We start from the raw sequence: 16654 nt of genomic DNA on the forward strand, positions 1-16654 counted from the left end.
ATTTGGAGGGAAAAAAACTGTTTCAAATAAACCAAAACATTTTGGGTCAACCACAAACTTTTTTTTTTCCCAATGTGATCATTTTCAGGTGTTTTCACACTCACACCCCCCTTTTTTTTTAATTGACCAAATTTCAAAGTGGAATACCATTTCAAAATAAAAAGTTGAAATAAAGCATTTCAAAATGGTCAAAATGAAATTTGTTGACATTTTTGAAATAAAAAAGAAGTAAAAATTATTTATTGAATTCTATCAGAATTGTGAATGGATTCAGAGATCCAAAAAATGCATTTTTCGGCAAAGATACGATTTGCAAAAAGAAAAAAAAAAAGAAAAAATCACCCAGCTCTATGCAGACTTATACCCCCATCAGCAAGCCATTGACATAGGGATCTGCCCAGATGTACAGGCATGGGGGACTTAAAGTGAAGCTGAAGAGTAAGAATCTAGACTATGAAGTGTTTTATTCTGTCAGGTTCTTAATGACAACTCTGATTAATCTTTTCTTCCACCCACAACGTTTTGAATCTTTAAGGTCACAAGATTTACTAAAAGAGTTTATGATAAACAGTTTGTTTAGCATTGTAATTATCTTCTGCAATACAAAACAAACACATTGGAAAATAATGAGAGTCTATTTTAACAGAGCATATTATTATGATCTTTTTACTTACAGTATAAAGAAAACTCATTCTGTCATTGTGAGGATAGAAAATGAGAGTTGATGGCTTAGAAAGCTGAAAATGGAATACGACTCTTTTTACCACTAGGTCATCAATTTAAATCCCACCCCGGTTAGTAATGATTGAAAGTCATTGCATTGCTAGCCCATGTTAAATGAATTATGGCTAAGGTTCGCAGAATTTGATATTTAAAAAGAATAATTTTGATGGATAATTTCAATGTTTATTTTTAAGCATCTTTTCCCACAACTTTTATCCACTTAAATTTTTGCATTTGTAGGAAATTATGGGAGGGTCATATATAATTATTTAACAACAGTATAAATTTAGATTGAAAAAGTTAAAGCTTTATAACGGTTAAAACACAAATTGTCAATTTCACATGTCAAAATATACCAAGTAAATATCCTTAATTCAAACTCTAGTAAGTTTTCAAGCAGCATTTTTCTTAACTGAAATTTACAAATAGGCCAAGTATCAGTGGAAATGTGTTTTCATCAGTTTGTGCGAAGGGTGAAATCCATATTTACCAATAAAAATCTAATCCTTCCAGTCTAGTTATGACCCCTTACCCAATGGACACATATCCACACTGTACATACGGGCACCACTTTTCACATTAATTAATGGCTTCAGCAGAGATTCTTAGGGTTACTAAGGTCACAGACACTGAACTCATCCCTAACTGTGGCCTTTCTAGGAAAGGATTTCCACACACCAGCAGGATGGAGCGGAGAGTCTTGGACTGCCACTACCTGTGCTGTGCCCCAAGTCTGTACACGAACAAATGATTTCACAGTCTAACAGGGTCAATTCAGCACCATGCACAAGCACTAAATTAATATAACTAAAAATAAAATAGGGACAAAATGAGGGCTCTAGATTAAAAACATTTGATTGCAGATGAAAGTTGGATGGTCAATATTTTTAGTGGCAGGATTAGACCACACTGCTCTCTGGTTTGGTGAAAAGACTCAAGTGATGTGTTGGCAAGCAATAATTATTGCTTAATGAAATCTAGGCGTTAAGATGCTTAGTACTTTTAAAAATATAGCACTCTGGAAGAAAACGAACTCCACTCTCAGGTTGGAAGCAACAAAATCAGAGACAGTTTTATTCGAGCAATTGCAAGGGAAGAATACAGCTGGCAGAGAGCATCTCTGCCTCAGTTTCTCCAAAGTACAAACAAAATCACAAAAACGTTTATACCTCTTTGTGATGTACAGAAATTAAAAACATCTACATTTTATTTAGGCTATTTACTATCTATTCCAGTATTTTCTCACTTTCTCCTCTCAAAACATCGTTATCTCAAGGATAGGTCACACGGACTATTCTGCTGTTTCCTACTGCTTCTACAGGTCTCACGATATTAGGCTAAGACTTAGCTCAACAGTTGTTCTGTCTCTGACACTTAAATGGCTGCCCTTAAACCCTCTCTTTCTTTCCCTGCTTCCACATCACGGATCTCCCAATTCAACTCTCTTTGAAAGTAGTACTAGCTTTCAAGGAAATGTGTGTATTTTCTGTAACGTAGGATGGAGTTATGTAAATCTTATCAAGTGCCTCAGTCACTACATTACAGCAATTTACTGTAAATATTTGTATAGCGGTGTGGTTATCTTGAATTTTGCATATGGTCTTTAGGTCCATACAGTGCTGTAAGCAGCGTTACAAGTGGGTGCAGTTTCACTGACATTCTAAAAGTTGTTTTGATTAAATGATTTAATACAGCTGGAGAAACCAACTCTGAATTTGTCCCACCATCTTTATATTCCATTAAGGGAGATTTTGGAAGTGAATTATATTTAAAGTCTACTTTCACAGACTATGAAGCCATGCAATTAGAACTTCCAGGCCTTTTGATAGTTAAAGGAAAAGCTCCACTTTTAATGGCACTCTAGTAGCTTGAAAGATTGGAATAGCATCAACTAACAGTTATGGTGAGCACTGATCACAAAAGTGTTTTAATTTAATATCTCAATAAGTTATCAGAAAAAGCATTCAACTGAAGACAAAACACCATAGAAAGGAACTACGTGGTAGCTGAGTACAAAATAAAATAATCTATTTGGAATATAAAAGTTCATATGCTTTGGCTCTTAAGGTAGTCACTAAAAGAAAATTTGCCAGATCCACATTTGGATAATAAACAACAGCTTAAGTTTTCAGCTCCAATCAAAGAAAACCAGATTTGAGAAACAAACACATATGGTGGTAATTTGCATTCCCAACTTAACTTTTAAGCTTATGTTTAAATAACGTTTTTCTGTTTTTTATATATAGCAATTTAGGTAAATGTCTCAAGGTGACTTGAAATGTACATTAATCTGCTATGAAGAAAAAACAACAACCCAGTAGTATACTTTAGTCAGAGGATAATCACCATTATAATTTAAGCAAAACATTTTCTGTAACTGACTCAAATCAACTAGATGATTCTAGAGATCATGGAATATTACATAATTAGAGAACAACACTCACTCCAAGGAGTGAGTGGCTTTTTCCGCCTCACTCCAGTTTAAAGCAGCTGAACAAATTCAGAATTTTATTTTTTGTTGACGTTACGCTAGTTATACTTCTGCATCACATAACAGAAAGTTGTATCTCCCACTACAACAGTGTTAGCATGAAAGAAATGTGCTGAACAGAATAAAAACAAAAAGGAGAATCTCTGGAATTGTTTTGATTTGACAAAGAGGAAGTAAACCAAACAAACCTCTTCCCTTTCATCAACAACAGTTACTGTATCAAAAACAACATCTGATAGTTCAGTTACAAGTATCCACTGACGGTATACTAATTTGACACATAATAAAACCAACTTCTTTTTAATCATAAATTAAGGACAAATTAAATATGTATATCACTGAATGACTTTGTTAACCTACTGCATATCCAGGTCTACCTGTCCTGACCCATGCTGCTGAAACTTTGCAACAATCAATAACCTGCTTATTCTTTGGTTCCCTGGTAACGTATTATGACATCACAAGTTTTACACAACACACCTTTTCGTTTGCTCCTCTTTAATTGTGCTCAAGAAAATTACTGGTTAGAGCAGTGGTCTCCAACCTTTTTACTCACAAGATTACGTTTTTAATTTAAGTGCAACACAGGATCTATCCTGCTCCTTCCCTGAGGCCCCACCCCTTCCTGCTCACTCCCTCTCCCCCACCCTCACTCACTTTCACTGGGCTGGGGCAGGGGATTGGGGTTCGGGAGGGGATGCAGGCTCTGGGCTGGGGCCGAGGGGTTTGGAGTGTCGGAGGGGGCTCCAGGCTCAGGAGGTTGTGGTGCAGGAGGTGGTGAGGGGTGCAAGCTCTGGAAGCGAGTTTGCGTGCAGGAGGGGGCTCTGGGAGGGGGTTCAGGGGGTTGGGGTGCAGGAGGGGAGTTGGGGTGCTGGCTCCAGGAGGAGGCTCGGGGTTGGGGTGCGGGTTCACGCTGGATGGCACTTACCCTGGGCGGCTCCCAGTTGGTGGCGCAGCGGGGCTAAGGCAGGCTCTCTGCCTATCCCGGTCCCATGCTGTTCCTGGAAGTGGGTAACATGCCTCTGGGGGGGCCCATATGGCTCCGCACACTGCTCCTGCCTGCAAGCACTGCCCCCACAGCTCCCATTGGCTGGGAATAGGGAACTGTGGCCAATGGGAGCTGCGGAGGCAATGCTTGCAGGCAGGAGCAGTGCGCAGAGACCCCTGCCTCCCCAAGGGGCGGCAGGGGTGTTCTGGCTGCTTCTGGGAGTGGTGTGGGATCGGGGCAGGTAAGGAGCCTGCCTTAGTCCCGTTGTGCTGCTGGACTTTTAGTGGCCAGAGATCATGATCAGCTGGCAGAGGTTCTAGATTTAACCAGTCGATCATGGTCTACAGGTTGGTGGCCACTAGGTTAGAGTAAATTATAAGGGTATACATTTTTCATTTATAAAGTGCACTATGCAAGAATTCCAAGGCAGTATACTCTTCAGGAGGAATTACAAATCTTATCCAAAACAATATTAAAAATGAAAGAATGAAAGGTTTGTTTTTATATAATATTGACATAATAATACAGATAATATAACTTTTAGAACAAAGTAGATAAAAGTTCACATATAGACAATGCAGGCCTCTACAGTTAAGCATCAACATTTTAAAAATCAAGGCACAGACAAATCTGAAGTCAATAACCCTCTGTAAGGTGGTCAAAAAATAAGCTTCAGTTACTTAAGCAAAGAGGTGACTTGTTTGTGCTGTCTGTGAAAAAGTTTTTGATTAATGTGTCCAAATAAAATGGTTTCCTCATTTAAACAGACAGAAGAGCAAAACAAACCAACACAGCGCTGTGAAATGGTGCTGCATTCTGCATACTTAAATCACTTCTTGAGCTCCTTAAATTCTCATATTCCAATCTTCTAAAATTCTGCTCACGAATGACTTCTATCAGATTTCTAACATAAAGAAGTGAATTCTGCCAATCCAACATAAGAAATGGATGTTAAAGCGTCTGCTTCTAAACTTTGTTGAACAGAGAAGAAACCAAAGAGCTGGCTAATGCGAAAAGATTGCTAAACGCAAACCCCAAAACCAGTGCAGAAGTATCAGTAGTTTTTAAAAAGTCTCAAGATTCCATTGAGTGTATCTTTCAGGTTCAAAAGACTCAAGGGGGGAGAGCACTTTGGACTGGTAAATCTGAAGATCAGAAAAATCCGTCTCTCATGAAAAGTAACTAATGATCTAATTCGGACGACAGATGAAAAACAGACCTTGAACAACAGAATCAAATATTTATCTACCCATCTGATAATGTAATTCAGAGTAACTGTTGCGGAGTAGGATTTGTTTAAAAAAATACAACAACTTACCTTAATTGTTTTGAATAGTTTTGTTCAATCTCTATCCTTTCTTTTACAAACTTTGCATATCTCTCCAAGAAGTCAATGCCCCACTGTGTATGCTTGTCTAAGTTATCAAATTGATCCTTTAAAACAAAACAAAGAAATTCAATTAGCTACACAAAGTTAAAAAAAAAAAAATCAGAAAAAATCAATCAATTTCATTTAGTTATGAAGTGTGGTCTTTGATATTTAGATATAACTCACTACAATGGGGATAATAAAGCCAGTCCTATGCATATCACAACCCTCATATGCCAGAATATTAGTAAGCTAAAATCACATGTGCAAACATACCTTTGGCTCTTCATGTAAAAGCACCTGTACTCATATTTTAAAATTACTCACGGTTGATTTTTTTTCATAAAAGGTAATGACCATTAATATTTGTATTACTTTAAAAATAATCCTTTTCAATCAAGGAAGGTTTCCAATACAACACTGAACATATAAGTGGAGACAAGCGTTCTGTAACTGGTTAACAGACTATTCAAGTACAATTTATTTCCAAAAGATTTTTTAGTAATTTTAAAATTCCTCAACACAGACCCTAGGTATGGTTTCTAGGCATACAAAAAAGTATTTACATCCTTAAGATCACCCAATGACAGGAAACACACTTAAGTGATACTATACAACAAAGGTTGATACACAGATAGTCCAAGTCATCAGCAAATGCTCACTCCATGATAGGTGCTGGTGACAGTCTCCAGACAGAACAAAACTAGTCCTCAAAATGAAGAGGGCTATGACAAACTGGCAACAGAAACTGGGTTTTAGAAAAGCAGATTTCTATAGAAATGATCAAAAACCCTGTCATATTGCTACCTTCAAAGTTGAGTTTTCACTATTAGAGGTGACAGATCAACAGGTTGAGCAAACATTCATTCAGGGTGAAGAAGGAATCCAAAAACAAAAAGGGGAAACTTGAATGAAATATCTAAAAAAAAATGAAGATGCAGTTCAGTAAACCACACCACACCGCACCCAGTCATATTTTTATATTAAAAATTTAAACTATGCCTTGCTGAAGAGAAGTCCAGGATTTGTGTTTTAAGATGACAATATTTATTGTAAATTCTGACTATATTTAGCACACCTCCTCATGAACAATTGCTCAATAATCTAAAAAAACATGAGCAAATGTAAAAACAAATATAAGTTATCATACAGTGTGGCCCATAGAAACTGTGTCCAGATACACTTGATAGTTAAATAATACAGCTATAAAGTAAAATTAAAAATTAATACCAGAGAAAGAAAGTGATGAGGTACAGGCAAGGCTAATTGTGTTGCCTTTAGATATTTAAAGTTTGCATGATAGAACATTACTTTCTTCATTATCTTAAGTTATGCACCACCACATGCCTGGCAACCCTGACTCAGTATTGCACCTTAACTTAAAAAGTCATACCACCCTTTCCTACTAACAACTTTAGTCTTCTTATTCCAATGCACACTACAGTGATTTGAAGTTCCATCAAGGAATGCTGTTAGTAAAAATATACAATCATTTAGAATACATAAGATCAAACAACATTTTATCAGCTTTGACAAACGTAAGGAAGAAATTCAGAAGTAAGATTGCTCTCAAATCTCATCTCAACCTGTTGGGTTTAGGGCAGTGAAGCATAGATTAAATATATCACACATCTAACTTGTGCCATAATGGTGATTTAAAGACAGTGTTGGCCTTCACTCTAAATTTCTTTGAAGTCAGATCCTGAACATTATTTAAACAGGGTTTTTTGGGAAGCATTAAAATATCATATGTAAGCATAAATTATAACTTTCTCAGAAGCTTTGCTCTTTTATATTCTGCTCTTGTTTTTGTAATTACTTTGACAATACTAGCCTTGCATCCAAATGAAGTCCCAATAAGGTGTTTTTGATAGGGAGCCAACGGTCAGAGCCATTAAAAAAAAGACTTCCTTCAGTGAACAGCAAAACAATTCCTTGCTGTCCTAGTTTCAGCTGCTTACTCCACTGCTTTGATTTGCTGCCAAGGTTTAACTTAATATTCTGGAACACCAAACTGTTAATATTTTAGAACACATAACCACAGAGAATATATTTCCAATATTACAGGTTCAAATAAAAAACAAATAATTTGAAAGATCTGTTAATGAAAGTTACTTATTTACTACTGACATATACAAAGGTGAACCTGTATAAGTAATATACATCTCTCCTTCTACCATTAACAAAAGGATCACTCCTCCTCCCTGAAAAGCTTTCCTTTCTTTACTTCATCTTCCTCCATCTCACTCTAGAAGCTGCAGGTTCTGAGCGAGGACAGCCAGGAATAGGAGATTTTGCTTTTGGTTCCATGAAAAGAATAATTTGGCTGCTGGAAAGAGAGGTTACTCACCATGTGCAGTAACTGGAATTGATCAATGATTTTTGGCAGAGGTACCCATTCAGCCTACATATGCAAGAGAAAGGCTATATGGGGCTGCTCAGGAAAACCACCCTCACTTCCTTCTCCACTGCAAAGTCCCACAAGGACAACTTCAAAGCAGAGAAGGAGGAGGATGGGTAGCGAAGCACCCACAGGGGGACACATCTCAAAGAATTCAAGTTATTGCAGAAGGTTAGTAACTCTCCTTCTTCAAATAAAGTTCCTGTGGGTATGCCACTTCAGGTGACTCCTGAGCAGTACCCTGCTCAGGAGGTAGGAGGTTGAGAGCAGAGTCCAAGAGAAAAGAGAGAACTGAGTTGCTTACAGCAACATCTGATCTTGCCACAGACACTAGGACGTAATGATTAGAAAAGGTACGAAGAGAGGACCAAGTTGCCGCTCTACAGATGTCTGCAATTGGTACATCCTTAAGTAAGTACATAGTGCTATTGAAGAATGTGCTATTACTCTCAAAGGGGGTTGGACTTCAGCTCTGTTATAACATGTCTTAATATAACCACAGATCCACTTTAACAGCCTCTGTTTTGAGGTTACCAAACCCTTGTTTCTGCCTGCAATGGATACAAATAATCTAGGACATTTTCTAAATGGTTTGGTCCTATTTTGCTAGAAGACCAATGCCATCTTGACATCTAGAGTACGGAATATGGCTTCTTGACTAGTCCAATGCAGTCTGGAGAAGAATGGTTTGATTAATGTGGAATTCTGAGGACACTGTAGGTAACTATCTTGGATGACCCCGTACCAACACTTTAGCTTTGTTGAATACTGTAAATGGGGGATCCACCATTAAAGCCCACAATTCTCATTCCCTTTGTGCACAACAGATCACTATCAGAAAGGCTTTCTTCATAAAGAAATCTAACAAACACATAGCTAGTGGTTCAAACAGATGCTTCAGAAAGGGAATTAAGGACTAGGTTCAGGTCTCAGCTACGAGTAGGTCTCTGATTTCTGAGGAGACATTCAACAAATCTCTTAGGAATCATGATGTAGTTGGGTGAATGAAGAGTGAAAAACCCCCTATGAGTGTATGAAAGGCTGTTACTGGTGTTAAATGAACCCTAATGGAATTCACAGAAACATCCAGTGTTTTCAATTCTAACAGATAATCTAATATCCTAGGAAGAGGAGAGTGAGTTGGAGAAATCTGATGATTGTTATACCAAAGCAGTTTCTGGAGGTAAGTATTTCTTGTAGATGGTTTATAAAACTTGTACCTCTGAGGAACAAGATATCTCTATTCCCAACAACCATTGAGGAATAAATGCTTGGAACCTCAGAATCCGCAAGTTGGAGTAAAGCGTTTGAACGACACCTTGAGTCAGTAGGTGAGGACTGATCGGAAGCTTCCAGGAAAGACGAGAGGTGAGTCTCATTAGATAGGGATACCAGACTTGTCTAGCCACAGTGGTGCAATCAGTACAACTCTGGCTCAATCTTGTTTGATCTTGTTGAGAATCTTCAACAGTAACCATGTCAGTGGAGATGCACAGAGAAGTCTTTTCATCATCACAGAGATGAGAAATGTATCTCCTAGAGATAGGGGATCAAGACCCCCTCCCTCCCCTAGAACAATACCTGATGCATTTTGAGTTGGTTGCTGTGGCAAACGTACTGATCTCCAGGAATTCCCAAGCTAAGAACATCGTGTGGAGGACTCTGGAGTTTAGCTCCCATTCATAATTTAGAAATAAATGTCTGTTGAGGTCATCTGCCATGGTGTACTGAATACCTGGTAGGTAAGAATCTGAGATGACTATTTGTTGGCTATGCACCAATTCCAGAGTTTTATCACTTCAGCCTAGAGAGATGAGGAACATCCTCCTCTCTGATGGTTGATATAATACACACATGCCACACTGTCTGTCATGATCTTTACAGACTTTGATCTAATTAGAGGTGGAAAGTGTAGAAAGCAATTCTGACAGCTCTCAATTCAAAAGATTTATGTGTAGAAGCTGCTCTTGTAGCAACCATTTGCTTCGCACCGTAAGAGGTCCCAGATGTGTCCCCCAACTCAAAGCAAAGCATCTGATATTTTCACTGTGGTAGGGGAAAATCTGAATGAAGAAAACACCTTTGGATGTCTTTGTGAGGTTCTTCTACCTACTGAGTGCAGAACCCGCTGGGGAACAGAGTAACCTGCCTAGATTGTGTCTGCTTGGTTTTTAAACTGTTCAAAGCCATCCCTGTGGACTTTGAAGATTTAACCTGGCATGGTACACTACAAAGACACAAGCTGATATGTCGCAGATCGAAGGCAATCTTTATCATCACTTAAGGACTTTTCTGAATCCTTGAGATGAGATATGCTAGTGCAAGAAATCTGGAGGAAAGGAGGTATCTGTTGAGTCCGCAAAGATCTCGAGATCATTAAAGGGGAGATCTTCAATGGTACTCTGAACCTCTCCCTGAAAGCCCAACATCTGCAGCCAGGGTGCTCTTCTCATTACCACTGCAGTGTATATAGACCATGCTGCAGAATCTGCCATGTCTAAGGAGTCCTGAAGTGATGTCCTTGCTAGAAACTGGCCCTCTTGAATATTAAATTGGTCACAATGTTCCTCTGGCCGATGCTTAATAAAGGAATTAAATTTGTTATAATTAAGTAGCTGTACTTAGCCATGAGCACCTGATGGTTTGCTAATCTGAGGTGTGGCTGATGCGTAGGATCTGTGGCCAAAAACATTGAGTCTCTTATGGTCTTTACTGTATGGGGCAGACTTTGAGCTATGTCGCTTGTCTTGTTCATTAATGGCTTCCACTACTAGGATGTTCAGAGCTGGGTGAGAAATAGAAACTCCAATTCTCTGTCCAGAACCTAATATTTTTTAATCCAGACCCTTGAAGGTAGGTAGCTGGGGTTTGCCAGACAGTCTAAGCAGGCTCCATAACAGCTTCATTCACTGGAAAGGCAATTCTCAGAGATGACGATGTGTGTCAAATATCTAGGAGTTTGAAGCAGGACTCCGGAACCTCCTTTAAGGGATTCTCAAGTATGTCAGCAATTCACTCCATCAGTTCCTGAAAATGTCTGAAGTCATCTAACATAAAAGGGGGTGGAGGCATGCCAGCTTCATCAGTTGATAAGGAGAAAATATTTGTAAGAGGTGTCACCTCCTTATCTACCTTGCTTCTTACTCCTCAAAGGTGGTGACAGAGGGGGAATGAAGAGAATGGGCCCTTCTCTGTTCCCTCAAGAGTCAAGGAAAGACCTCATAGCAAATTGTTGGCAACTGAATGCCCACAGATCCCAGTGAGGCCACTGAGGGGGGCCAAATGGCAAAAGTGGAGGCATTCATCTGTGTTCCTGTGATGTGGGTATCATTTGAGGTCTACCCTCCTGCAAATCAGTGTAGGAAGGAGAGCAATGTGTCCTAGAATAGACACGGCAACCCTATACTGAAATCCAAGATGGGGGAGAGCTGCAAAGTAGACAAGGGCAAATATATTTATCAAGGTGATAAAGGGGCTGGTGATTGAGAGGATCTTGATGCTGAGAAATGCCGGCACTCATTAATAGGGGAGACTAGCTCCAAAGAGTTTAGGATACCCGAACTCTTGCAGTACCGATGGTAACAAAGACTGGCCTGGGAGAGGATCTGTGGAGGATGGCTTCAGAACTGATGTAGTTGGCCCTGAACGCTTAGCCTGCGTGCGAGTCAGCTCAGATTTTCTCAGTACCGCAGGAGGCCTCGCAGTCTTTGGTACCATTGACTTTTGTGATACGGTACCAAGTGTTGTTCAGGGATGGACTTATAGCTCTTTTCAACCATGTCTCTGCCAGTCTGGGTCCAAGTACCTGAACTCTGTGAGTCTGTCTTAGACTGACCCTTTTTCTTTGTCTTTGCAATACCAGCATCACTCAAACCCTGCATGGAGCTCTCTGTGGGACTGGAGGTCTCCATAGCCTTCTAGTGTGCTGGTGACCAAGATCTTTTTTGGAGATTTATTCCTTACCTCCTTCTGTTTAGAGGCAGATGAAGATAAGGTCTACAGTACGGTATATTTACTCGGTGCAGAGTACTGCCTACCTCTAGTGGCTCTGGTGTCTGAGATCTTGTTGTGGATGGGGCACTAGCGGTCCAGGGAGGTCTATGTATAGAGGTGTTCTCCAGCCCTGGATCTGAAGCAGGACATAAAGCTTGCTCCATCATTAAGAGTTTAAACTTGATCTCCTGAATCAGTGAAAAGCATATTTATGACCTAAGGACTGAATGGGAAACAAATGAAAGTGATCCTTCAATAATGGAAATGTCTAAGCAACGTTAACTATAGGTGTTTACATGCACTACCTATAATACAAAGGCACTGATCTAGCAAAGCGCTTAAGCACAAGCTTAAGTTTAAGAATATCAGCAGTCTCACTGAAGTCCACAGGGCTATTCACATGCTTCAAGTTAAGCATGTGCTTATGCACTTTGCTGGACCAGGGCCTGAAACCCTAGTTTAGCAAGTCAGTAGCCTGCCCTTATAGATATAATCAATAGAAGTGGTATGCGCTGCTCCTTTCATAGGGAGATGACTTCACAAAGATTGTTTGTTTCGTGTCTTAATATGTTGGAAGAATTCATGTTAACTACGGAGTGGAATATTTGGATGTTGGAAAGACTGAAGATTAAAATAAAGGTTTCTGAAAAATTAAGTATCCTTTGAAGGACAGATTGAGACTCAGCAAAAATAGATGCCTCAAAACAGAACTGCTTTTTTTTTTTAAATCCACAAAAGACATCTCATGTTTAGATTAAAAAAATACAATAAACTCCTACTTACAATATAAGTATGTAATCAAGGATAAAAACTGGACACATTCAATGTATGCATTTCATTCTCTCCAAACACTGTACATACTGTAGAACATTCTGCTCTCAATGACTACCAGATAAAAGAAAATATGTTAAATGAATACATCTGTTCTGCAGCATAGGATAAGAATAATAATAAAAATTAAAATTAGCCTAAGTTTGGTTAAGAAAATAACATTTTCTCCTTATAGCTCATGGCCAGTAGGGAAAAGACCCCAATCAGCAAGTAAACGAAGGCCATGAGAATAGTAAGTAGTGTTACTTTTAGCATGGGAAGGATGTATGGCTCCCAAAGTAACTAATAAAGTAAAAAAGAGCTGCGGTAACAAGACAAAGGGAAATTGTCTCAAAAGAAACAGCCGCAAACCTTCCTACTGTTCTGCTGTACAAGCAAGGGGGTGGGGAGAATAAGAGAAGGCCTTGTAGGAAGGAAAGAAGCAAGGAGAAACTGCTGCAAACCAGGTTTTTGCTAAAGCTAGCAAATTAGCTGAAGTCAGTTATTGGCAATGACATCACTTGTTTGTTAAAGGGTATAAAAAGTAAACTCCTAAAGAGGTTCATTGCTAATACCTGCCTGACCAAGTTGGAGATGACTAATATGGGTCTCAGCACCCCCAGATTTAGCCTATTAGTAAGTAACTGATCGCATGCTTATAAATATTGTTAATGTATTGGATGTAGAAACTGCTTATTGTTAGGCCATTGGACTTGTTTAGAGCAACTGCATAAAATACCATTTGGCCTTTGGATTTAAAATAGAAATTTATGGTTAAATTAGTGTTTGGTGTTTTCCCATATCAATATTAATAATTTTAAATATTATTATTGATTCCAACACGCAGTTTGTTTTTTTATAATTCTATACACAACAAGGAATCTACCCTGAAGGGAACAGGAGTGCTGCAGATAGTGTGCTCATCCCCTAGGAGGGACAAGGGGCCTTACGTTTCTTAGCAGTCGTACAGAGACGAACAAGCAACAGCCAAGGAAGTTTCATTCAGTCAGCAGGCAGAAGGAGGATGACAACGACACAAAACTTCTAAGGTAGAGAGGGATTCAGTTTGGACGTCGAAATCAGCCTGATATTCATATTTTTAGCAAGATTGGTTGCAGGTTTCACCCCAGTCCCTCCATTGCTCCCACAAGACACATAACCAGAGGAACTGTTCCTCACTGCTGCAAAGGTAGCCACATTATGGGATGAGACACGAGACAGCTTTGAGTTGTGCCAGGAAGACAACAAAGGCAAAAATCCGTACCACCACCTGATAGGGAATGCTTAGATACCAACTTTCTTGCCAGTACTAAAAGCTCTCCTAACCACCTAATTTGGAAATTTAACATACTGTTTACTGATGTTAATATCAGTTTTGAATTGGTTTATCTGTGTGAAACTAAGCCTAGTCTATTCTGAACATAAGCAGGCTGTACAACACAGGGGACAAAGTTAACTGAGTAAATGTGGTCTGGTGTGTAAAATTACAATTAATTTTAAGTCTGGAACTTTTAGCAAAAAACATTAAATATTTAGATATACAAGTATTTCTTTTCTGGAAAGTGTGGAAGTTATATTAGCTAATAAAGATTGACACAAGATAATGAACAAAATGTCTGTCCATTACCTTAGCAGAAACTATTTTCCCACTGACCTCCCAAGACAAATATACATGAGGTACACTGTATAATTAGGGCTGTTTGTCTATATGCTATTAAATAAATGACAAAACAATAGCTCCCAATTTAATGAAACACTGTTCTTAACAGCCAAACGTGTAAGTCTGTTGAAGAATTTTTAATTAGCACTGTATCTGACATTCTATTAATGAGTTGCAGATATCAGTTGATCGATGGGCCTGGTGGATATTACACTGCCCACTCACCAACTGGAATCCAGTTCAAAGCTTGAGAGTCATATATGAAATAAGTCTGCCATTCCACAAAGGTCCATAATGAGTCAGTGTAGATTATTCAACAGGATGTATTTTAACTGTAGTTCGGGAATAACATAATTGTTACTGGGAACGAGACGTGTAAAACTTCAAGTAGTTTAGACATCTCATTCCAAAATTCTCAGAATATTGGGGATTTTATTCATTTATATGTACCTGCCTTCTCAAATGCAAATTAGTTACCAAACAAAGTAACCAAATGAAAACAAAGAATTCCAAGTCAAGATGGGTAGAATATTATCCACATTAACAAACCAAACCTTTAACTTCAGAGTAGCGGTTTATTGAAACTAAACTATTGACACTTACTTGGTAAATATTTTTCTTTAAAGTAAAAAGCAAAAAAAATCAGTTTAGAACAAACAATTGTAGACTGCACCAGAGATAGGCTGCACCAAAGGTGATGCAGACTACACAACAGATCTCACATTCCAGCCTTCCAAATCTCAAATGACTTTTTTCCAAGATTGGTTTTAAAAGATCTAATTTGGAATGCCTCACTTACTTATTTGAAGGAGTGGCCATGGGGTGCATCACTGAAGATGTCTAGGGCAGAAATATCAAAGCACCGCTCAAGATGTGAGAGGCAGAGTCCCCACTGCTGATCTGATATTCTACCAGAGGAAAGAGAACATTTCCTAACCCGAATTCAGCTTCTGCTCTCCCTTTTTTCTATATTGGAGCCTCAGATTGAGTCCTAGTTTTCTGCAACACCAGCTTTGAAAGCCAATCAAGAGAAACGGAAAGAGGGTCTCTGTGGGGTCCAGTGGCAAATGCCACAGCATAAGCATAAAGTCTTCCCTTTTCCTGGAGCTATCACCATACCTGGTGATGTACCCTATACCTGCTAGCCAGTGAATAACGGAAGTGCAGAGAGCTACATCAGGTCAAACCACAGGTTCTTGTGTTATTTCAATATTTGCAGTCACTTAGAACTCACTTCTACTCTAGCTATAAACAGGGACTTGTGTACTCTACATTAGTGGCACCAAATTCCGTGGCAGCAACACCTATATTCTGTGGTAACATTTATATGTTCTGTGACCAAAAAATATAGTTCATTTCCATCCCCCAACCCCATAAGAACACATACAGAGCCTCTGGCTCAGAGCTGAAAATGCTCATAGACAAAGTCAGCTGCTGATTGTGTTCTAGCATCGTCATTTTCAAGGATGGGTTTTTATTATACTCTTCAGGCAGCCAGAAGCAAAGTCCACACAATGATGTTCAAGAAATTCATTTCAGAGCCTCCTTATATGTTCTATATGCCAGGGAAGGGAGGAGTTTATAGCCAGCTTCAAAAATTTACCTCCCTGGCTCCCCAGTCCTCAGTTGCTACACTGTTTATAGATTTCACCGGCCAGAAGGGACTATTATGATCATCTAGTCTAGGGGTTCTCAAACTAGGGGTTGGGACCCCTCAGGGGGTCATGAAGTATTACATGGGGGTTTGCGAACTCTCAGCCTGGTCCACCCCAAGCCTCGCTTTGCCTCCAACATTTATAATGGTGTTAAGTATGTTAAAAATGTTTTTAATTTATAAGGGGGGATGCATACAGAGGCTTGCTATGTGAAAGGGGTCACCAGTACAAAAGTTTGAGAACCACTGATCTAGTCTGACCTTCTGCATAACAAGGCCATAGAACTTCTCCAATAATTTCTGCATAAAGCCCATCACTTCTGTATGAGCTACAGCATATGTTTTAGAAAGACATCAGTCTTGATTCAAAGACTTCAGATGATGGCAAATCCACCAAATTCTGAGGTAAATTGTTTCAGTGGTTAATTATCCTCCTCATTAAATATCTGCACCTTATTTCTAGTCTGAATTTGTCTAGTTTCCATTTCCATCCACTGGATCTCATTATGCTTTTTTATTTTTTTTATGAGATTAAAGAGCCATCCACTGTCATAAATCTCTTCTC

At 39.0% G+C, this 16654-nt stretch overlaps 1 protein-coding gene across 3 annotated transcripts in view; it reads right to left on the minus strand.

Annotated features, from left to right (window-relative positions):
- FNBP1L (formin binding protein 1 like) overlaps positions 1 to 16654 on the minus strand; it is a 99086-nt gene that overhangs the window by 38508 nt on the left and 43924 nt on the right. For all 3 annotated transcript variants that reach the window (XM_077823863.1, XM_077823862.1, XM_077823861.1), the window contains exon 2: positions 5521 to 5636. In XM_077823863.1, coding sequence (XP_077679989.1) covers positions 5521 to 5636 — 116 coding nt within the window. The remainder of the gene's footprint in view (positions 1 to 5520; positions 5637 to 16654) is intronic.

Source organism: Eretmochelys imbricata, chromosome 8, assembly GCF_965152235.1.
Source record: "Eretmochelys imbricata isolate rEreImb1 chromosome 8, rEreImb1.hap1, whole genome shotgun sequence".
In the NCBI taxonomy this organism is placed as follows: Eukaryota; Metazoa; Chordata; order Testudines; family Cheloniidae; genus Eretmochelys; species Eretmochelys imbricata.